The 23,174-nt window shown below is 31.8% G+C and overlaps 1 protein-coding gene across 4 annotated transcripts; it reads left to right on the top strand.

Moving 5' to 3' along the window:
• Positions 1 to 4,630: 4,630 nt before the first annotated feature.
• On the top strand, positions 4,631 to 22,621 carry LOC112707632 (protein unc-13 homolog). Of its 4 annotated transcripts, none has more exons than XM_072201375.1 (27): positions 4,631 to 4,826; positions 5,206 to 5,240; positions 5,351 to 5,526; positions 5,633 to 5,697; positions 6,408 to 6,738; positions 7,658 to 7,724; positions 7,835 to 7,988; positions 8,838 to 9,005; positions 9,142 to 9,252; positions 9,421 to 9,630; positions 10,100 to 10,201; positions 11,210 to 11,431; positions 12,267 to 12,341; positions 12,444 to 12,524; positions 12,974 to 13,156; positions 13,256 to 13,411; positions 14,390 to 14,482; positions 15,181 to 15,252; positions 15,653 to 15,770; positions 16,665 to 16,846; positions 17,400 to 17,481; positions 18,499 to 18,600; positions 18,689 to 18,795; positions 20,380 to 20,457; positions 20,534 to 20,629; positions 21,846 to 21,941; positions 22,259 to 22,621. In XM_072201375.1, the coding sequence occupies exons 2-27, from the start codon at positions 5,233 to 5,235 to the stop codon at positions 22,430 to 22,432; spliced, it is 3,309 nt and encodes a 1,102-aa protein (XP_072057476.1). In that variant the 5' UTR covers positions 4,631 to 4,826; positions 5,206 to 5,232; the 3' UTR covers positions 22,433 to 22,621. The 4 variants fall into 4 exon arrangements, with proteins under 4 accessions (XP_072057476.1, XP_025615242.1, XP_025615240.1 ...); XM_025759457.3 differs by having other exon boundaries at positions 12,441 to 12,524; XM_025759455.3 differs by having other exon boundaries at positions 4,631 to 4,962; positions 12,441 to 12,524.
• Positions 22,622 to 23,174: the final 553 nt, after the last annotated feature.

The following is a 23,174-nucleotide window of genomic DNA, read 5'->3' as shown; positions in this document are numbered from 1 at the left end:
AATTTGATTTTTGTACATTTTTTAGAATGACAATATGATTTCTCAAAATAAAAATATTTTATTTTTATTCCAGTCTTTTATTTTTGTGACACAATGCGGTTTCTGTAGATTTTTTTCATTAAGTCTTGACAGAAAACAATGACGTATCATATTACATGGCTGAGCTGTCACATCATGCTTGTGGAGGTGGTCTTTATGTGCCAACATAGACAATCAGAAATGAACAAAAACTTAATTGTCATTAAATTTAAATTGGTTATGAGTTTATTTGTTTTTATTCTTTAATTAATATCCTTTTTAAATTATTTTTTTATTTATTATATTAATATTATTTTTTCAATAAATTATTGAATATATGGTATAATAAGTACAAACTAATTAATAAATTATTCAAATTTAAAATATTATTTATTATGAAATTAAATGAATAATTTTCAAATATAATTTTTAAATATATAAATAATAAACATTAAAATACAGTTAATACAAAAATAATAATAATGCTATGATATATTAGTACTATGATCTAAATTATTTTCACAATAAAATAGAACTAATAAACACATTATTTGATATATAATAATTTTTTTTAGGTAATAACAAACTTAATTATTTAGCTCTTTAAATTATATTAATAATTTCATTTAATATCTCTACACTAAAATATACTATAGCAGGCTATTAATATTAAATAAAATAAAATAATATATATATATATATTTATATTATAGAGACTATTTATAAATTCAGCAAACTCAAATCATCAATAATATTATTAATCTATTAATAATACATATTGTCATAATGTTACATATCAATGAAGATTTATTAATATAAAAATAATTTAAATTAATTAAAATTTTGCGTATATTAAAATTCGATTGCTTGTATATATAGTCAAATATAATGATTTTGAGTAAAATATTTGTAAATTTAATTATTAGTTATACTATGAAAGTATTGAATTTTAATTTATGTAAATTTTAATAAATCTTCGTTATTCTTATATTTATAAATCTTCATCGATCTATAATCTTATGACAATATGTATTATTAATAGATTAATAATATTATTGATGTTTTGAGTTTGTTGTGTTTATAAATGGTTTCCATAATATATATATATATATATATATATATATATATATATATATATATATATATATAATGTATTTTATTTCATTTAGTATTAGTAGCATGTTGATAGTGTATTTTAGTGCAAAGATATCAAATAAAATTATTAATACAGTTTAAAGAGATAATAAAAAATAAAGTTTGTTATTACTCAAAAAGATTTTACTATATATCGAATAATATATTTATTAGTTTTTATTTTATTATAAAAATTATCTAGATCATAATACTAATAATATATCATAAAATTATTATTATTAATGTATTAACTGTATTTCAATATTTATTATTTATATATTAAAAATTATATTTAAGAATTATTTTGTTTAGTTTCATAATAAATGATATTCTTAAATTTGAATAATTTATCAATTAGTATGTACTTAATATACTATATATTCAATAATTTATTGAAAAAACAATATTAATATAATAAATAAAAAATAATTTGAAAAGATATTGTTTAAAGAATAAGAATAAATAAATCCTTCACTAATTTAAATTTAGAGACAATTAGATTCTTGTTCATTTCTAATTGTCCACATTGACATATAAGAACCACCTCAACAAGCATGATGTGACAGCTTAGCCATATAACTTGACATATTATCATTTTTCGTCAGGACTTCACAAAAAAAAAAAAAAACCAGCTACAAAAATTGTGCTATATCACGAAAACAAAGAATTGAAACCAAACTGAGACATTTTTATTTTGAAAAATCATGTTGTCTTTCTGAAAAATAAACAGGGTGCGAATTGGTAATTTACTCTAAATATTTTAATAAATTTTTAGATTTGTTAAAGTGCTCCATACATCATAGAAAGATCCGACAACAATAATTTGAGATAATTTATTCTGTAAATATTTGAATATATAGTCTTATTAACTTGAAAATTATATAAAATTATTAGATTACATTTTGTTGTAGATCTAAAAATAGACTTTTTTATAATTATACTAAATTTGAGTTAAACCTGATAGCTAAATATGTGCTAATAATATTAGTAAAAAACTCTGTTTAATTTTTTTTAATGAAATTTATTTCTAAGACTTGTTGAGAATGACTTTTCTAAACGTTAGTCCATGGCTAGATTAGAGTGTGGCATTCTTTTTCATCTTTAAACGAGTAAAAAACCTAATTTCTAGATAACTTTGTCAAGACTGCAAATGAGTCAAATCTACTTTACTGTATTGGAGGAAGAATGCTTAGTAATTTATCAACTTTTTCTTATTATTAGTCATGCTCTTCGTGATAATTTTCCTCACTTCTTCTATCAATGTTGGGATAGGCTTAACCTATCATTCTTAATCTTTGCATTGAATGATTTATATGCACTAGTACAAATAGTATTTACTTTAGGCATTTCATTAAAGCATGTATTAGTTCATACTTTACCGGTTAAAAATATCTTTAGACCTTTTTATTGATCACTTTAACTCTTTATATTTCTCTCAAATTCATTACGAGTTTTTAATTTAGCACATTCTTATAACAAATTCTTCAATTCTAAATTGTTTATTGTTTTGAAATTTTTTTAATAGATGTTATATAGAGTATGACTTCTTGCATAACTGAAATTAAACCTCAAAAAATTGTGAATAAAAATAATTCTAAAAAATTATTTTCAATTTATTTCTTAGAAAAATTAATCGTGATTCAAATTTTTCTTTTTTCTTTTTTGTATTTCCATGACAAAAACATCATTTATGCTCTTTGTTTTCTCCAAAATCAGTGTACAAAAATTCTAAAAACTATTTTCTATATATCCTACCTTTTTCATTATCTTCAACTTTTAAAACTGCTATTATTCATTCTTTTAAAAATTTTAAACCTCCATAACCTTCTGTCATCACTTTTTTAACCACCTTTAACACTAATAATCTAATCAACATTTCAACACCATGTTAACACACATAAATAAAAACACTTTAAAAAAACACACAAATATAAACTCTTCTGTCACACACTTATACCTATTTATCCCCTTCCTATACTCAGTTTGTGTGTCACTGCCAACTCCTTTACTGCTGACGGTGCTTCTGCTCTCACATTCCTTTTGGCTCATTATTTTCTTGAGTACACTATTAATGATTTTTTATAAATATTTTTGTTGTGTTTTAAACTTTGTTGATAAAAATAATATTTCTTCTTTCTTTTTTAGTAAATTACCCGAACTGTCCTTAGCTTTTGAAAATGTTAATAAAAATAATTTTTACTTTTTAATAATAGCAATAATATTTTTAAATATTATAAAATATTAAAATATGATAAAAATAATAAAAAATATTATTTTTTATAAGTCACAAATAACTTTGTATTCAGCAAACTATTTATATATTATCTCTAAAATTTTATAAAAATATTTAGATAATATATATATAAAAAATTAATCTCTAAAATTTTTAAATATTTTAATATTATTTTTGTTTCAGATAAAAAAATACAAGAATATCTACTGAGTATAAAATTATTTTATTTTTTTAATCATGTTTGTACATGCAAAAATATAAAAAATTAAGGGCCATTTAATTAGATCATTAATTTATTTATTTTTTTTAAGTTGGGTTTAGATCATAATTATAAAAATAGAATCGGATTGATCGGTTTAATAAAAAAATTAATAAACCGAATTATAAACCGGTTCAATTCACTTTTTATATTGTTTAAGGATAAAAATCGGCATGAACAGATAAAAATTGACAAAAATCAGTCAAATTTGGTGAGAACTGACTATGTACTCTATGGTGCTCCATAGCACCACCACCACCACATCTCCCCTGTACTTCTTATAAATATCTAATGTAAATTTTTGAATTAAATAATTTTATAAATATCTAACTTAATTTTAATTTTGTATTTTCTACGAATTAATTATAGTTTTAATTATGTACTATTATTAATAGAAGTATAAATTTTACTAATAATTTATTAATCTATTTTAATATTAGTGTTGTAATTAAAGCTATCTGATTTGATACTAATATTAAAATTTATTCTTATTATAAATTGTTATTCTTATCCGGTCAAATTAAGATATATTGTAGTAGTATTAACTAAATTTATGTTTATCTTTATATTAATTATCTTTAAAAATTAAAATTTGGTTGTTTTTAAAATATTAATGAAAATATGTATTTTAAATTTTTTATTATTTTATAATTTTTATTTATTTGAGACCAATTTTATCTATTTAACTAGTAATTTATTGATTTAACTAATAAACTAATGAACTAGAATTATGTTAGTGTATATTAAAATTTGCTATCAAAATTAGTTATTAGTATAAAATATATACTAAAATATAAATATACGTTAAAAATAAATTAAATTATATATATATTTATATACAAATATATTACTAATTAATTTTAATTAAAAATAAATTAAACTATCTATATATTTATACACAAATACATTACTAATTGATTTTATTATTTTACTGATTTTAGTGGCTAAGTCTAGTATTTAATCACCAGTTCAGTATGGTTTGGATTGGATCTAAATTTGTGACAAAGTTTAAACTAAGCTTATGGTAACAGCCTAGCAGGCTAGCACTCATTTCTCTCTCATTCTCGCTGTCTCTTCCAAGTCAGTGGACCGAAGCTGCTAATTTGCTATCTCCTCATTTCTCTCTCTCACTTACTAACTCATTCAGTCACCACCCTTTTCTCAATTGCATTCAGCCTAAAGGTTCCTCCTCTTCTTTTTTAGTTCTTCCTTCACTCGTTTTCTTCTTCTGTCTATCTTCCCCTCTCCGCGTTTTCAAGATCCATTCTTTAACAAAAAGTCGAGTGATAAATAAGGCCCTCTTTGGTTGGCTGCGAGGGTAACGTCCCTTTACTTCAAAGTCAAAATGTGTTCGTGTTGCAAAAAGAAACAAAATGCTATTTTATTTTTCTCACTTGCTTTTGGTAGAATGATTCAAAATCCTGAATCAAGTGTCAATGTATAAACCTGATCTTGCTTTTTTTGTTGACTACCAAAAATGAAACGTCAACTAAACCAAAATGGTGGCTTTTCTTGTTTCTTTTGAGTTTGAGTTCTAATTTCTGCTCAATTTTTGTTGCAGTTCTGCATTATTTTACCTTGATTGGCCATGGATGAGTAAGTGTTTCTTTGTTATTTCACTACTCGTTAAGATTCATGATACTTCAAAATCCACTTAGTAAAGTTAGCTTCTTTTTGTTATTTGATATGAAATTTGAAAATTTCAGAGAGAATGCGTTAGAGCTTCTGCAGAGATACAGAAGGGACAGGAGAGTACTTCTCGATTTCATTTTGTCGGGGAGTTTGATCAAGAAAGTTGTAATGCCGCCTGGTGCTGTTACACTTGATGATGTGGATCTGGATCAAGTGAGTGTTGATTACGTCCTCAACTGTGCAAAACGAAGTGAGTTTCAGTTTGGTCATTCACATTGTTGTTTATGAATTATGATGCTTTTGTTTATTTATTGTTTTTGTAGGGATTTACTTGTTGTATGAATCTTTTGGTGTAGGTTCGCTGCTGGAGCTTTCGGAAGCTATTAGAGATTATCATGATCATACTGGTTTGCCCCAAATGGTATGTTATAATTAATAATTTGGCCTTCTTTGATGGTTTGATCTTTCTCTCTTCTTTTTATTGGATATGAAAACTACTTATGTTCCTCTATTGAATAGCTTTAGAATTTAGGACAGATGGTTTGGGACATAATTGTGTTAGAACTTGTGTAACCATATAGTCTAGAGCTTGATCCTTTCCCATTTAGTCTTCTAAATAACTGTTAATGTTAGCACAAGCTAAGATGGGCTATGTGTTCACACTTGAATCCCAATGGCTCTTGCTTGGAGGGGGCATTTTGGATGTAGACACCATTTATTTTCCTGTACCCCTTTGCTTGCTTATACGAGAGATAGTTGAGGAAATTTTTTTTGTTTTTCGTATGCATCTTTATTTTTTGCAGATATAGGTATTATACATAATGCCCTGATTTGCCTAGGCTTCGTGCACTTTGTGATGACAATTTTATATTGATATAATATAGTGCTTACTATTTATAGAAGTCATTCCTGGATCTTGTCTTTTCATACATTTTTTGAGGGTTTCCCCCCTTACTTATATAATAGATGCTGCTGAATAAGATGCATCTTCAAAACACATGTGCTAGATTATTTCCGGCCACCCTAGGTTCTTTTTTACACTTCAGGTGTTTGAAGCTTTTTGGTTAATTTGTTTATGAGGATTATGTTGAGATTTTGAATTTTTCTTCTTTTTTTTTTTTTTTTTTTCAGAGTGATACAGGTTCAGTTGGCGAGTTTTATTTGACAACTGATCCTGAAACTTCAGGTTCACCTCCTAGAAGGACGCCACCACCTGTTCCTGTTTCAACAGTTTCTCCTGTTGCTATATCCACTCCAACTCCTGTTTTTGCCCCATCCCCGGTTGTTTCAAATCTGTCAAGATCAGAGTCTTTTGACTCTACACATGAAAAAGAGCTAACTGTGGATGACATTGATGACTTTGAGGATGATGATGATTCTGCAGCATTAGAAGGTTTCAGGTCCAAAAGGACTCTCAATGATGCATCTGATCTTGCAGTGAAATTGCCTTCTTTCTCCACAGGTGAATGTTTTACAACGTTTATTTGTTGGCTAAATTCTATGCATTCCTAGAAATCCTATGAAGTTAATTATTATCAGATGAATAGTATTTGACATTAAATATCAGAACATCATGGGAATAGGAAAACATATTAAGAAATTCGTGTGAGATAACCTCTTTCATGAAGTCACTACTAGTTGATTGCTGAGTGATGGAGAAATTATTGCTCAGATAGAAACCTGTATGAGAAAGAGAGAAGTTCTATGATTGGCCTTGGGCCCTTGTATGGGAATATTGTGCATGTCAAGTTCCATGAATTCACCAATTACGTGATGTACCTTGTATTAGTTCGTGCATACACTTCATGATTCATCCGTGTGCTAGAACACCATGCATTGTATAGTTCACGTATGGATCACCAATAGAGATAATAATGGTACTGGTTGCTGAGTAAAACTAGGATAATTGGTGCACGAAGAAAGTGAACTTACAACCACAAGATTTTCGGACGTTGGAACTTTTGATTTAGAAAAAGATAAAACAAAAAAATGTCTACAAGAAATTAAAGAAGGTAGGATTAGTAATTTGTGAGGCAATAATGCTGAGCTTTGGGGTATTTTAACGGTCTTCTTTCGAGGATTATATCAAAGCGTACTAAAATTGCGATTGAATGGTACAAACACCCCCCCGTGCGCGGTACTATATATTTCACAAGCAGCATACTGCGTAACTGTTTCCATATGGTGTACTAAAAAACTTATGGTGTATGATTTCTTCCTCATTCTTTATATTTCTCTCCGTTTGCAATTTTACGCGTAATGATATATTGGTTTTAATATAAAAACACAAACATACATTTAGATAATTTTGACGTTGAACTTGACCCAAAGGTTCAAAGGATGCTGTGAATTTTCTTAGTTTCTGTTGTTACTGTTTCTAGGCCTCACAGATGATGATCTACGGGAAACTGCATATGAGATCCTTTTGGCTTGTGCTGGAGCCACAGGGTACGTGTTCATAGTGCCCTTAGTTTGGGAAGATCACTTTTCCTTGACAAAAAATTATAATTGGATTCTTTAACATATGTTAAATATTTTATCTGTTCCTTGGATAACAGGGGTTTGATTGTCCCATCCAAAGAAAAAAAGAAAGAGAAAAGATCCAGTTTGATTAGGAAACTTGGGCGGAGCAAAACTGGAAGTGTTGTGTCCCAGTCCCAGAGTGCTCCAGGATTAGTTGGCTTGTTAGAAACCATGCGTGTTCAGATGGAGGTATGTTGTTTTTCTCCAGGATTAGTTGGTTTGTTAGTGCTCCAGGATTCCATTTACTCATACTTTGTTTTTCCTTCCATTATTTTAACTCTTTGTAATACCATGGCTTCCCTTTTCTTGAGAGCGGTGGTTCAGAAGCTGGGTTTGCATTTATAAATGGATTTTGGAGGCTTGTTTATAACTCTTATGGAAAACTCAGTTAAAGTTAGTCCCTTGGCCCATGCTTTGATTTGCTTCTAAGAAAAAGTACACTTTAACTTAGCCTGGTTCTTTTATGCTCTGTTAATCAGATGACAGAGTTATAGGGTGAGAAATATTTAGTGTTATAACTTAAAAAGGTTAAAACTGAAGGAAAAGTAACTCAGTGGACTGCAGTCCTCAAAGGGACTTGATAGGTTTTGATTCTTGAATTTGTTCAACACACAATATGGATTTGATTTTCCACTTAACATCCTTATCTTAAGCTCATGAGTATGAGCTTACTTTCTTTACATATTTTTCTTCTATGTTAGAATAACAGAAGCTATTGACTGAGACAGGGAGAAGAAGTGTGATCTGAAAGTGAATCTGCATTATTGTCATTAGAGAGTAGATGCTAGAGTATTTATTGGGAGAGATTTGGCTCTCAACTGTCCTCTATGAGTATCCACAATACTTATGGATTATCTTTAGTTCTTTACTCTGTTAACTAAAACTTTTTACCATACTTATTCCCTATAGATAACACGTTCAACAGTGTTATTATTTATCTGGAATGAGGCACGATATGCTTCTGACTGTGAAAAGCAAAAAACCCTTAAATTTACGTTCATGTTTTATGACCCCATATTGATGTATGAGGGATTGCAGATATCTGAGGTGATGGATATTAGAACAAGACAAGGATTGCTAAATGCTCTTGTTGGAAAAGTAGGGAAAAGAATGGACACTCTATTGATTCCTTTGGAGCTGCTTTGCTGTATATCACGCTCAGAATTTTCTGATAAAAAGGCTTTCATACGGTGGCAAAAGAGGCAGGTAGTATAATCAATTCAGTAATCTAATATTCTCTTTTTCATCTATTCTTTATTTGCTTTTGATTCTATTGATGGAAATGTGAGGGTGTCAATATTCTTGTCTGATTTTGAACATTTCCAAATTGATGTCAGTACAGTTAAAAGTTTTGGAGGAGGGGCTTGTTAATCACCCTGCTGTTGGATTTGGTGAATCTGGGCGCAAGACAAATGAGCTGAGGATTCTACTGGCAAAAATTGAGGAATCTGAGGTGTGTGATTATCCATTCAGATGTTTTGTATATTATTGCATCTATTAGTGCTAGTTAGATCATAAGAATTTGCTTACTTTTGTTATTATGTCTGATTGAATGTGGCTAACATGATTCTACAAACTATGTTTCATTTCATTCTTTCTTGTTTTCCTTTAATCCTTTCAGTTTCTCCCTTCTTCAAATGGTGAACTTCAACGAACAGAGTGCTTGAGATCTCTGAGGGAGATTGCAATTCCACTTGCTGAGAGGCCAGCTCGGGGTGACTTAACTGGGGAAATATGCCATTGGGCAGATGGTTACCACTTTAATGTTAGACTATATGAGAAATTACTTTTAAGTGTATTTGACATGCTAGATGAGGGAAAGCTGACAGAGGTTGGTGTCTTTTTTTCTGAGGCAATTATAACATGATGGTTTGTGTCATTACCTCCTTAATGTGTGTGTGTGTGTGTTTTTTTTTTTTTTTTTTTTTAAGATTGAAAAAGTTTAGGGTGTGGTTCTTGGGAACATGGTCTGTGCAATTGATGCTTCTTCTAATTTTTGTTAATGTGAAGTAAATAGAGGGTTACTGTGGAAAATGTGTTTATTTGCAATGTAGTGGTTGAAATTGAATTTTATTCTATCAAAGATAAATACCGATTCTAATGAATCTTTGATGTGATTTGAGAACTAACATAGAAAACACATTGTTTTTCGCTTTTATTCTTGTAAAGAGAATATCTTGTTCTCCCATCTATTTTTATTCTTCTCTTCTCATACATTTTTTATTCTATTAAAAAGATGCAATTACATTCTACCACTTATGTAATTTCTGTTTTTTCTGCTGGGCTCAATTTATTTCTAGGAAGTGGAGGAAATTCTTGAACTTTTGAAGTCAACCTGGCGGGTTTTGGGGATCACAGAGACAATTCATCACACCTGTTATGCATGGATTTTATTTCGTCAGGTATAAGCATCACATTTTTCTATTCTTATATTCTTCATTGACCCCTTTCAATTCTTATAGTTGGACTATTTTACTGTATTATTCTTGATTGCCTCATTGAATTTGGTTTTGCCATAAAAATGAAAGATACACTTGATTTTAGATATCAAGTGTATTTGAAATTAACCTATTCTATTCTCCTGGGATGCTTGCCACTTCAATTTATGATATTTCTTTAGGCTGTGTTTGTTTACTGTCTCAGGACAATGAAGACATACATGTAAGGACACACACACTAATGCACATGAATACATGTAGTCTGTTAAGTTATTAAGACAATAAGGAGAAATCACATTTGTTGTTAAAAACAATTTTACCCTTAGTAAGAAGGAAGTTGTTGGTGATAAAGGTGATGAGAGTAGAAAGTGGAATTTAAAAAAAAAATTGGAAGGGACAAAATTGTAATAAAATCTTGTCTCGTGTCTAATATCTGTCTTAGCTTTCAGGCAAGACAATTAAATACATATTATTTTGTATGTCGGTGTGTGTTAGCATGTCCTTCTAAGATTTGTGTTTCACTAAACAGTGAACGTTGTCACGGTGTCCATGCCTCTGATGGACATTGACAACAACCAAATACAACCTTATCTGTTACGTTGCCTTTTAATCAAGACTCGAGCAAAACCAAAATGTTTATATGTAGATAATCAAGAATTAAGATCACTACATAGTAAAAATAGACAACAACCAAATACAACCTTATCTGTTACGTTGCCTTTTAATCAAGACTCGAGCAAAACCAAAATGTTTATATGTAGATAATCAAGAATTAAGATCACCACATAGTAAAAATAATAACAATAATTATCTTGAAATCCCTAATTTTCTTTGCTGGTTGGCCTTTGCTCTTTCACTTCTTTTTGCCATTACGGTATTATTTGCTTAGCTAGTACTTGCTCTGTAATGGAGCACACCTTTTCCTGTTTTTGGTCATAATTAATAATTAGTTATTTCATTATGAGGATACAGTATGTTATCACAAGTGAGCTGGGACTTTTGCTGCATGCGATTGAGCAATTAAAGAAAATACCACTAATGGAGCAACGGGGCCAACATGAGAGGTTGAACTTGAAAAGCTTGCATTCCAAAGTTGAAGGTGAACATGATATGTCTTTCTTACAATCTTTCTTAACACCAATTCAGAGATGGGTTGACAAACAGCTTGGAGATTACCATCTTCAATTCAATGAGGTTTGTTGAATGATTTAAGTTGTTTGGTTCTACATAATGGTAGATACTTGGATATGTTTGTATGTATCATTTCTCTGATTGTTGATGAGCTTCTGTTCAGGTTCAGCAATCTTTGTTAATATCTTCCTCTTTTTTTTTTTTGGGCTTTTTTTGTGGGGGTTGGGGGGTTGGTTTACGACATATTGAGAGATTAGCAAGCTAGACTTCATTGACAACTTTTTCTTTTTACTAACATTCTCTCGTCGAGCATTCTTCTTGTAACTTCTCTTTATATTAAGAATATTCTTGTGGGTAGCTTTATATGTTGAGATATAAGAAGATCAAGAGAGCCCTAGGAGAAACCATTAAGAAAGATTACTTTAAATGGTTTAGACATGGTTTGTCAGGACATCATGGCATCAGTTAATTTATGTAGTTGAACTCTCCTAGTTGGAAAACGCAAAGTTGTTATATAGGCATTGGTAGAACTGTACAAATCACAACTGATATCGTCTTTGAATTGGAGAATCTATGTCTACAGTTGTGAAAATAATAACATTGCAAAATTTGTAGTTGGTTTTTCCAATTAGACTGGTCGAGTTTTGGCTTGTTGAATCTATTGATAGGGAGAGATATATTTTTGCTGCCAATCTTATAATATTCCATCATCTATAATTCTATATTGATATTTCAAATAGCTAACTGTTGTAACTTGTGTTTGGTTGCTAATTTTTGCTTTGTTTCATTTGTCTGTGCTTGTTTATCTATCTCCCTCTCCTCCACATGTGACACACACACACACACACACTGAGTTGCACATTTAATGTGGTTTTATAACATATCATATTCCTTTTAGGGCCCAACAATAATGGAAAAGATTGTGGCAGTCGCAATGATTACCAGGAGGCTTCTGCTGGAAGAACCAGAAACTGTGTGTATCAGTTAGATGGCATCTTTCAGATTTGAATGTATCATTTTGTGAAAAATGTTAGATTATGGGAGTGAGAAACTTCCTTTTATCTTTTTTCAGCAGACCATGCACTCCTTGCCAATTAGTGATCGTGATCAGATAGAGATATATATATCATCATCAATTAAGAATGCATTTGCAAGGGTGAGTATTCTGGTTGCAGTGGTTAATTCTGATAATTATGTTATGAAGATTTTTACTGTGCTATGAGTGTTTATGAGTTCTGCTTTTGTACTGGAATCCTTAAATGGTATTATTGTGCACTTGACTAATGAATGACAAATTTTACTGTTCTTTCTCGTTAGTGGTATATAGCTTCTTTTAATTGAAATTTTTGTAACATGACCAATATATTGTTGTTGTCATTTGGCTTCAGAGTTAAATGAATACCAGAGAACCATTGGCAACATGGAAGCAAAGATGTAGTTTACATCTTGTTTTAAACTTTTTCTTGATTCTGCCATTTGACATTTTGACTTGGTGGAAGCATTTGATTTAGCTTTTTAATCCTGTTCAAACTACGGGATAGAAGAAGACCTTGGTTTGTTCTTCATTTTTATACCTTCCTATAAGGATCTCTTTACTTTCTGCAGACATTACAAGTTGTTGAAAGAGCAGATGTGTCGCATGAGCATCATTTGACATTGCTTGCAGAAGAACTCAAGAAGCTCTTAAAAAAAGATTCGGGAACTTTTATGCCCATTTTATCTCAGCGGCATCCTCAAGCAACTGTTGTATCTGCGTCATTAGTTCACAAACTTTATGGCCACAGACTGGTCAGCATGCTGTACACAATTTGGATATATTTTTACTTTCTTGATTACCTTGTGAAATATCTTTGAAATGACACATATTACTTTCTTGGTCTTTTTCAGAAACCTTTTGTGGATGGTGCTGAACATCTAACTGAGGATGTCATTTCTGTATTCCCAGAAGCTGAAAGTCTAGAGCAGTTCATAATGGCACTTATTACATCTTCATGCCAAGAAGAAAATGCTGAAATCTTGTGCAAGAAATTGAATCTCTACGAGGTTAGGTGGTTATGTTACTTTGCAATTAGAACTGAACTTATTTGTTAATATAGAGGTTGCAAACTTCATGTTGATTTGTAAACTTAATTTTGATTGAAAGTGAGGTAACACAAACATAATTTATGTTTGAGAATTTTAATCTTAAGAAAAGTGATTTTTGATACCGTAGATATTGTTTGGATACTATTGATAGAAGTTACTATTTATTTAAAAGAGATGCCTTTAACTCCTATGTTGAATTAAAGAATAATATTATATTAAACTAAGTGTGTGTTTGGATAAGTCACTTTGAGGAAGGAAATGCAATTTATGGGAGTATTTAAATTACTTTGTGGTAAAATTGTGTGTTTGGGTAAGTAGTAGGAAAGAATTTCAATTTGGAAACAATTTTAATGATGGATTTTAACTACTCAAAATAGGGAATTTTATAGGGAGGGAATTTCAATTCCTTCTTCTCTCAATTTCATTTAGAACTAACAAAAAGGAAATTCAACCACATTAAATGGGGAAAAACATTTTAGTTTATTTTTAATGAAACAAATTTGTTATTCTATTTTATTAGAATACAATATTTTGTGAATGGAGGTAATGTAATTACCTTATCCATACCAAGAATTTTATAGATGCATATAATTAATCTATTTACATCCTCCAAATAAGAAATTTTGTTATTGAATGGAATTTAATTGAATTATTTTGGTTTCTATTCATTTGAAATTCTTTGAAATTTGAAAATATCTTATCCAAACACACTCTAAAAAGATATATTTTGTCAACATATATGTTGGGTTTTTACTGAGCACAATTCTTACTAACACAAGCAACAACTTCCATGTTTGAATCTAATATTGATTTTTCCTCAAGAAATCATGAGCTGCAACATGATATTGAAGGTTTCTGCATTATAATCTTTTGTCGTTAATATACCTATCCTTTTGTTTCTAAAATCGTCCTTGGCATTTTTGGTTGTTGTTATAGATTGAGGAAAAATCTGGGACACTGGTGTTACGCTGGGTCAATTCACAGCTTGGAAGAATCCTAGGTTGGGTGGAGCGGGCTATTAAACAGGAGGTAAACCTTGTTGTTCACAGTGTTCCCCTCATGTCAAATGGCAGGCATTTTTTGGGTTATCTTTATCTCTCACACTAAATTGGACATAAATTTCGCTTAAGTACCTTTTTTTTTAATTGCTTATTTGTGTAGCTAGGTCTTCAAACTTTCTATTTTTCCTTTGGGCTTTCGGTAGCTGGATGAGGTTGTGGTTAAATCTACTCTAAGTAAAATTTTCAATAATTTTATCAGGTCTACTTTCTGTATTTAGTAATTCACCAGTCCTTTTTATCAGTTATATTAGACAGGAAAATTATATATACTTGATTCATGAAATCCCTATTGGAACCAACCATGTAATCCATATTGCCCCTGCTTGGGAGGATGTTTTTCCTGATTTATCCAAAGAGAGTTTCTTTAGACCAGTTTCTGAACAATTCCCGATTATTCTGGAATCTCACAAGATTAGATGCGTCCCTTCTCCGTTTAGATTTGAGAACACGTGGACGTCGAATAGCTCTTTCCTTCCTTTTGTGATAGAAGTCTGGGATAATGTTGATATTCTTGGTTGGGAGGGATTTAGGTTTATGAGAAAGCTAAATAACCTTAAAGAGAGACTGAAAGTTTGTATTTGTATCTTCCCTATGCCTATTCATCTCTCATCCTGTTTTAGTAAATCTTCTTCACGTATCAAATGTTAATATTGTGTACTTTAGCAGAGTTGGGACCCAATATCACCTCAACAGCGGCATGCCAGTTCAATTGTGGAAGTTTACAGGATTGTAGAGGAGGTAAGAATTTAGTTTTGCATTATATACCAATTTGGCATAAATTGTGTGAATTGCCCAGGGATATTTAATTTTCTTTGCATCTTTCAAACTCGATGCTTACTTCTTGAATGACATCTAGCTATATGTTACATATTTCATTTTACATTTCTATTTCCTTGACCTATTTTGGACCCATTTTTGATTTTTTAATGCTTGTGTGAAACTGTGAAAGTGGAGGACTTCGTCCTCCTAGTGATTGGGGTAATGGCCATTTCGTTTCAGGGCTCCTGCCTAGTTGATTTGACATCTTTGTTTTTGAATACTTAAACATGCAGCCATGGACGATAACTATTTGTTTCCATTGTCTGTTTTGTCTATATCCATTGGACTGTCGGTTAATTTACAATTTTACTGTATGCAGACTGTTGATCAATTTTTTGCTCTTAAAGTACCGATGAGGTTTACAGAATTAAATAGCTTGTTCCGTGGCATTGACAATGCTCTTCAGGTGTATGCAAACAATGCTGTTAATGATTTGGGTGAGTGGATGCTTCATGTCTATTCCCTCATTTTCCAGTTCAGAATTTCTACACAAACAATAATTTCCAGACTTGCACAAGTAGCTCGTATAGCATCATAATAAGACTAAGAAGAAGCTACTTTTACATCATGTGATAACCACAATTAAAATATATTTGAAAATCTTGACAAGATAGCATAATTCAAATAAAGTTGAAATAAAAAATAATTCAGAAGATTACAAAGCAAACATCTGAATTAGTGTCAGGAAATTTGGATTTCCATTGAAAAAGATATTGAAACCAGAATACTAGATGTTACCATCATAAAAGCATGAATTTATCCAAAATCCCTCGGCAAATATTTGTGGTTTCCTTTGTAGTTGTCAAGATATAAAACCATTTATGTGCCTTTATTCTCAATAGCTGAGTTTTTGAAAGAGATGATTTATCATTTATGGCATGGTATTAGAGCTTCTATGAACCATTGGTCTATGTTATAGAGTTCGATCGTTGTCCAACCCTATCTTCTAAATAAGACTTAGATTTCAGGTTTGCGTTTGCATCTCTATGCTTCAATCCTAAATTTCTTCAGGGGGGCATGTTAAGATATAAAGATAGTCATATCTGACAGTTTAAACTTTTGAGAGAATGATTAGTGATAGTATTAAGGATGGCAATAGTTCTTCCCTCCCCTGTATCAGTGTACTACTAAGTACTAACATCCTTTGCTGCTGTCTATTGGTTAATTACATCATCCTGAGTGGATGGTCTAATCCTTATATTCATTTAGTGAACATGTTTCTGAAAGGATGACTTCCTCATATATCCTTTTTTAATTATCTGGTATAAGTATGTGTAGTTCCATAGATGATATATTAGTATGAATTCTAAAGTTCCCATTTAATCCCACAGCAAGCAAAGAGGATTTAACACCACCTGTTCCTATTCTCACACGATACAAAAAGGAAGTTGGCATAAAGGCTTTTGTAAAGAAGGAACTATTTGATGCTCGAATGCCTGAAGAGCCAACAAGGACAAATGAAATCAGTGTCCTTGCAACTTCAACACTCTGTGTTCAATTAAACACTTTATATGTGAGTTCAAGCAACTTGAATTGTGGTTGGATAGTTTGCACACTTGTTTATGCGTTTGTGATAATATGTGTTTCTTCTCATCATCTCAATTCACCCTGATGAATCTCTATTTCTTAGAATTACTTTATTTGGATTGTCATCTTTCCCCCAAGCTTTCAATTAAAAACCTGTGGTTGCTTAGATCTCTCCTTGGTTCATTTTAATTATTCTTCATTGGATACTGTCAATATAGTATACTATTTTAGATTTTAAATCTTAAGGAAAAACTTAACAATTTACTGATCAGTATATCAATAAATGTACTAGTTTTAAAGGTTGTTTTTTAATTCAAAACAATTCTCTGCATTTGACAATCTTTGTCATTGGGAAATAATTGTTTGGTGGGATTGTTCCCTTCTCTTTTTGTGCTTACATGATTGGGATTAGTTTTTAGCCTGGACTATTTAATAACCAAAGCAGTTGTCAATCTATGGTGAAACTTTCCTTCTATACCATATATTATCTTGGTGTTTTCCCTCTATTAAGTTAATAGAAGTTTTTCTGCACTTGACAGTATGCAATTAGTCATCTGAATAAACTGGAAGATAGCATTTGGGAGCGATGGACAAGTAAAAGATCCCAGGAGAAACTCATAAGTATGTGACTGAACTTTTATTTCTGTATTACTCTTCGTACTTAATATGATATGTGTCCTTTGAAAGAGAATCAAGTATATGTCGGCCAAACATAGATATGATCATCATATGGGCACTATGGCTGATCCATGTAGTCAAGCAACTATCTAGTGGGATAAGGCTATGTTGTTGTTGTATATGATGCATGTCCAAGTCTTCATTTTTCATTAGGGGATAAAACTGTTTGTAGCTTACTAGCTTACTATTTTTCCGGTTAATCAATCGTATTTTTATAATTAATTAATTAATTAGTTGTATCTGGTTCAACCTTCAAGATAGTGCCTATATTTTTTAGGTTGTCTTTGCTGTTATTTCATAATGGGATAGGGTCATGTTTGTTAGAAATTAGAATATTTGAAAATCTCATAATATCTTAGTGAGAATATCATGAAGTATTTAGATAATCTTTTTAGGAGTAGTTTATATTAAGTCCCACATTATCTAAAATTGATAACCTGATAACCCTTATAAGTGTGATGCAACCCTTATCTCTTTAGCTAGCTTTTGGAGTAAGTTAGTCCCACTTAATTTCTTATATGGTATCAAAGCCAGGTTAAAAATTGTTATTGGGTCACCTCATACCACAAAAAATTCAAGCCGTCCTCAAATTTCACCCTCTGAGTCTTTGTCTAGTTCTGAGCGTGAGGGGAGTGTATTAAGTCCCAGTGTCTAAAATTGTAAACCTGATAGCCCTTATAAGTGTGAGGCAACCCTTACCTCTTGAGCTAGTTTTCAGGGTAAGTTATGCCAACTTAATTTCTTATAGTCTATATATTTTCATACATTTCATTATTGCTCTTATTTAATTAGGATAATATTTTTTTGTATTATAATATATTACACATAATCATATCAATCTAAGATCAGAATCCCTATTTGTCTTGCCTATAATTTCAATTTTCATGCATTCTCTTTGCGATGAAATACTCTGAAGTCTTTTCTCATGTGTTGGCACTTCTGCAATCCTTTTGTCTATAGAGAAATCCTTAGATAAGTCCAAAAGTTTTCCTCAAAAGGATACATTTGACGGAAGTAGAAAGGCTATAAATGCTGCAATGGATCGCATTTGTGAGTATGCTGGTGAGAATTCAGAAGCTTATCCCTTTTCTTGCAAATCAAACTGATCTAACTTTTCAGTTTTACTCCATTGTTAATTATCAACTTGCAGGAACCAAAATCATCTTCCGGGATCTTAGAGTTCCATTTATAGACAACTTATACAAACCAAGTGTCTCAGCCTCCAGGATGGATGCACTAATAGAACCACTTGATATGGTAAAGTTTGTCTTGTCATGAAGAAACCATTATTTATATTGTCTTGTTAGGTTGATTTTGATTAGTATATATAAACAATAACAACTAAGCTTTATCCTATTAAGTGTGCTCAGTTATGTGGATCAGTTAATATTGTAATGTCTTATCTATGTGTCTGTCAAACCACTTAAATTGGTTTTACCTACAGTTATTCTTAGTCTCTTTGCCTCTAGATTTTGAGCTGCTTTCCATTTGATCCATTTTTCTTGTTACAACTACACATATCTTCAGTTCACACACTGCCTAATGCGTGATTTTACTATCTCTTACCATGATAGGTGCTATACCTATTTCTTCAATGCATTTATTCTTAATTCCACCTTGTTTAGTGTGTTCACTCCTTTCAATCTTGATGCCGATCTTATTTTCTGGTTGGTTGTTTAGCACCCAACGTTTAGTACCATTACCATGCAATGTCATTAATACCTCACCTGAATTTTATGGTACACACCTCTCTATTTATCCATCACTTTGAAGTACAGACCCAAGATACTTAAAATGTGTGATTTGTGGTATGATGTCATCCCTAATTTTCACCTCCAAGCTAGGATTTTGTGGCTGTTTCTAAAATATTCCATATCCTCTGTGTTGCTTCTCGATTCTCATATAAAAATCTGCTTCCAAAGATTCTCCTTCAGCTCTAACTTCCAACTTATCTCTGCCCTTGATTCTCATAATTGGAGTATATCCTCTGAAGAACAGTGTTTTAAAATATCAGCTATGGCGAAATGGCATGGTGGATTTTCAGTCTGCTGCCATTTCTGTTGTGTTGCTTCGTGGAAAATCGGGGGCCGCAATGTCCGTGGTGTCATGGCATTCTGTGATGACAATGGTGGAAATGGCATGCCTTCGTGGAATTTTTTTGTTGGACTTGAGGGTTGTTATTGTCATTTTTAAAATCCTAAAAGCTAATGTTAGGGTCTCAAAAACCTTCCCGACCAGATTTCAGCCTTCACCAACCCAAAGATTGTCTTCCCTCTCTGTCTTTCTCGCTCTTTGCTGCTCAAAGATGAACCGCTGACAGCACCGCCGCTGCCACCAATAAACTCTGACTTATGTTTTCTGGTGTTTTGTGACTTAACATTGTGTTTTTTTGTTAAAATTTCTGAATTAATTGCATACTTTGTGGCTAGAAAGTTGCCTATATTGATTAGATTTTATGAAATATTACATGTGCAGTATTTTACTACTATTTTATGCATATTTTTTGGTATATATATATATATATATATATATATATTTCAGTCCATCCACCGTTTTATCCATTTCCCACAACACCGTACACCATAATCCAATGGCGAATTTTGGCTCATCCGCTATCAAAAACTATGCTGAAGAAGGCCGTTGGTTCTGTACTTGACTATATTTTCTCCAACTTCCTAACACATTCAAAGACATCCCATTGCACCTAGCAATCCATATTGGAAACTCCATTAGTTACATTTATTTAACTTGAGCACCACTCACTATTTTATATTTGGATTTACTTGAAAGTCTAGAATTTACTAATCATGTGTTGTTGACTTCTGTTTTCACTTAATGTAGGAGCTTAGTCAACTTTGTGACATTGTTGTGGAGCCTCTCAGGGATCGCATAGTGACAAGTCTTCTTCAGGCATCATTGGTTGGTACTGATCCTTGCTTTTTATTAATTTAATTCATTTCTGGTACTCTGATTCTAACATATTCCTACTTGTTAGGATGGATTACTCCGGGTTATATTAGATGGCGGTCCATCAAGAGTTTTCTTTCCCGGTGATGCAAAATTACTAGAGGAAGATCTGGATGTCCTAAAGGTATCTTACGCTTGTAATCTTAATACCAAAAAACTTTATGTATAATTTACAGCAGGCAAATCAGTTCTGGATGTCCTAAATGTATTCCATGGTCATAATTAAAATAAGAGTAAAGTATATCTTTTGTCCCTAATATTTTTGAAAAGCTTCAAAAATTCCCTAATGTTTAATTCGTGGCATTGTTGTCCCTTACATTTTCAATAAGTTTCAATTCTACTCTTGAGATTAATTCTTTGTCCGTCAATTTTTTTTGCCAATTTTACCCCTCCCCTATATAGTTCCTCCTTCTCTCCCTCCTTGGAGGGGCTTGGTTTGGGAGCTTCTCTGGTGTACAATGCACCCCCGTGGGGAGAAGGGAGGAAAGAAATGGAACAGTGGAAGAGGAGAGGTGGCGTGGTGGGGGTGGCCCGGTGAGGTGGGGTGGTGCGATAGGGGTGGGGGTGGTGTAGTTGGGTAGCGCGGGGGGTGGGGTAGTGCGGTGGGGTGAGGCACTTAAAAGAGGAATGTTGGCATTGGAAGAAGCCAAGGCTTGTGAGCTTGTGACTCTTGTGGATGTGCTTCCATTGGAGCAGACTCGAAGAAAAAAGGGTTACTTAGCAGATTGTCTCAGAGAGAGCAAAGAGAGTGAGAGTGAAACACAGGAGGTGGTGAGGTGGGGTCTAGGGTACAGTGGGGTGAGGGGTGGAGAGAGAGGAGTGTGATGATGATGACACTATAGGGGAGGAGTAAAATTGGTAAAAAAGAAAAAAAATTGACCAAATGTTATTGTCAAATAATTAATCCCAAAGGTAGAATTGATTCTTTTAGGGGTTTAGCTGCTTCTTTCAAAGCCAGTGAATGTTTCTGCCTGATTGGTCACGAAGAAGATAGTTTTTCCCATTGAACAGATAAAATCGAAGCTCCATTAAAGAGGAAAAATGGGTTAAACACTCAGGTTAAAACGGTTTGTCAAAGTAAAGTTTCACTTTTATTGGCTGCAGTTGATAAGTATCCATTGCCGAAGGATGCTTGAGTGACTATATTCCAGTATCGTAATAAATCTAGAAACCATATCCCTGGGTTTAGATTCACATGAAATTTTCTCTCCCATTTAAAACCTCGTTCTAGAATCTAGACTGACCCTCAGAACGAGGCTTTTTGATAGTAACTAGAATCTCAATTTAGCTCTTAGAAGCCTAAGTTTCTGAGTATTAGCTTCTTTGTGGATGCATCATAGGAATTCTTCATATCCGGAGGTGATGGGCTTCCTCGAGGTGTTGTCGAAAATCAGATTGCACGTGTTCGGCATGTGATCAAGTTGCATGGATACGAGGTTAGTTCACCTGGTTGGTTGTTTGCTTCAATAATCTGATGATCAGTAGATAGGTGCCCAATAGGCTTAGCAATTTTATGTGGTCTGCCGTATGGTTAATGATCGAATTCCATAAGTTATTACCTTATTTTGGAACTTTTGAAGTCACAATGTGTAGATGATTTTCAAAGGAGTCGTTTCTTGTACAATATTATCTTGTAATTCAATGCTGCTGGAATGTATTTTCTTTATGGGCCTGCTTTTTTTAGAATATATGTTCTCGGAACAATAATTTCTTGGAATCTATGTAGCATACGATAATCTGTACAAATTTGCAGACGCGAGAGTTGATTGAAGACTTGAAATCTGCTAGTGGCATGGAAATGCAAGGTGGCAAAAGCAAACTAGGAGCTGATTCCAAAACACTATTGAGAATATTGTGCCATAGGAGCGATTCAGAGGCATCCCTGTTTCTCAAGAAACAATACAAGATACCCAAGTCTTCTGCTTAGTGTATTTGTGTACAAAAAATGGGAAGGCACAATTTTCACTTTGAGATATAGATGATTTGCTGTATAATCAGACTACCAGATCTGGTTTTGTAACTAATTACAATGGTATTAATCTTCCATTTGTAAAATTCGTCCATGTCAAGACGGTAAGAATTCAATTATTGAAGTTTCGATTCATTTAGGAGGGCAGATTATTTGTTAGAAAAGTCAGCTTCATGATCAATTACAGTATCGTGTACAGTTGGCTTGGTGCAACGTTCTCTCTCTCTCTCTCTCTCTCTCTCTCTCTCTCTCTCTGGGTCATCCGATAATTGTTTTATATGTTTCATTACAGAGAAAGAAACTTTAGCCCGATAAATATATAATTAAGGGTAGTGTTAGAAGGTAAACAAATCTTGATAATTAAGTCTAATTAATCTTTTTGATATAGAAAAAATCACTTATACAACGTGCATGTAAGTCGTACACTTCTTATTCCATATATATATATATATCTTATTGTTGCTTGTGCATTATTTTATTTTTCTCTTTTGAAGGTGAAATAAAAAGAAAAAAAATGAGAGAGGAGGAGAAAGAGAAGTTTGAAAAATAAACAGAAAAAAACAATTTTTTTTGTTGAAAAATACAAAAAATTTAATTGAAAAATATAGAAATTTTGTTGGAAACATAGAAATTTTATTTTATATAATCTAAAAATTATTTTGAACTGTACAGTTTTTTTAGTTGAATAGCGAAGAAGAAA

This window comes from Arachis hypogaea, chromosome 8 (assembly GCF_003086295.3).
Source record: "Arachis hypogaea cultivar Tifrunner chromosome 8, arahy.Tifrunner.gnm2.J5K5, whole genome shotgun sequence".
NCBI lineage: Eukaryota > Viridiplantae > Streptophyta > Magnoliopsida > Fabales > Fabaceae > Arachis > Arachis hypogaea.
The sequence above is the reverse complement of the archived record's forward strand: the minus strand, read 5'-3'. Positions and strand labels throughout refer to the sequence as shown.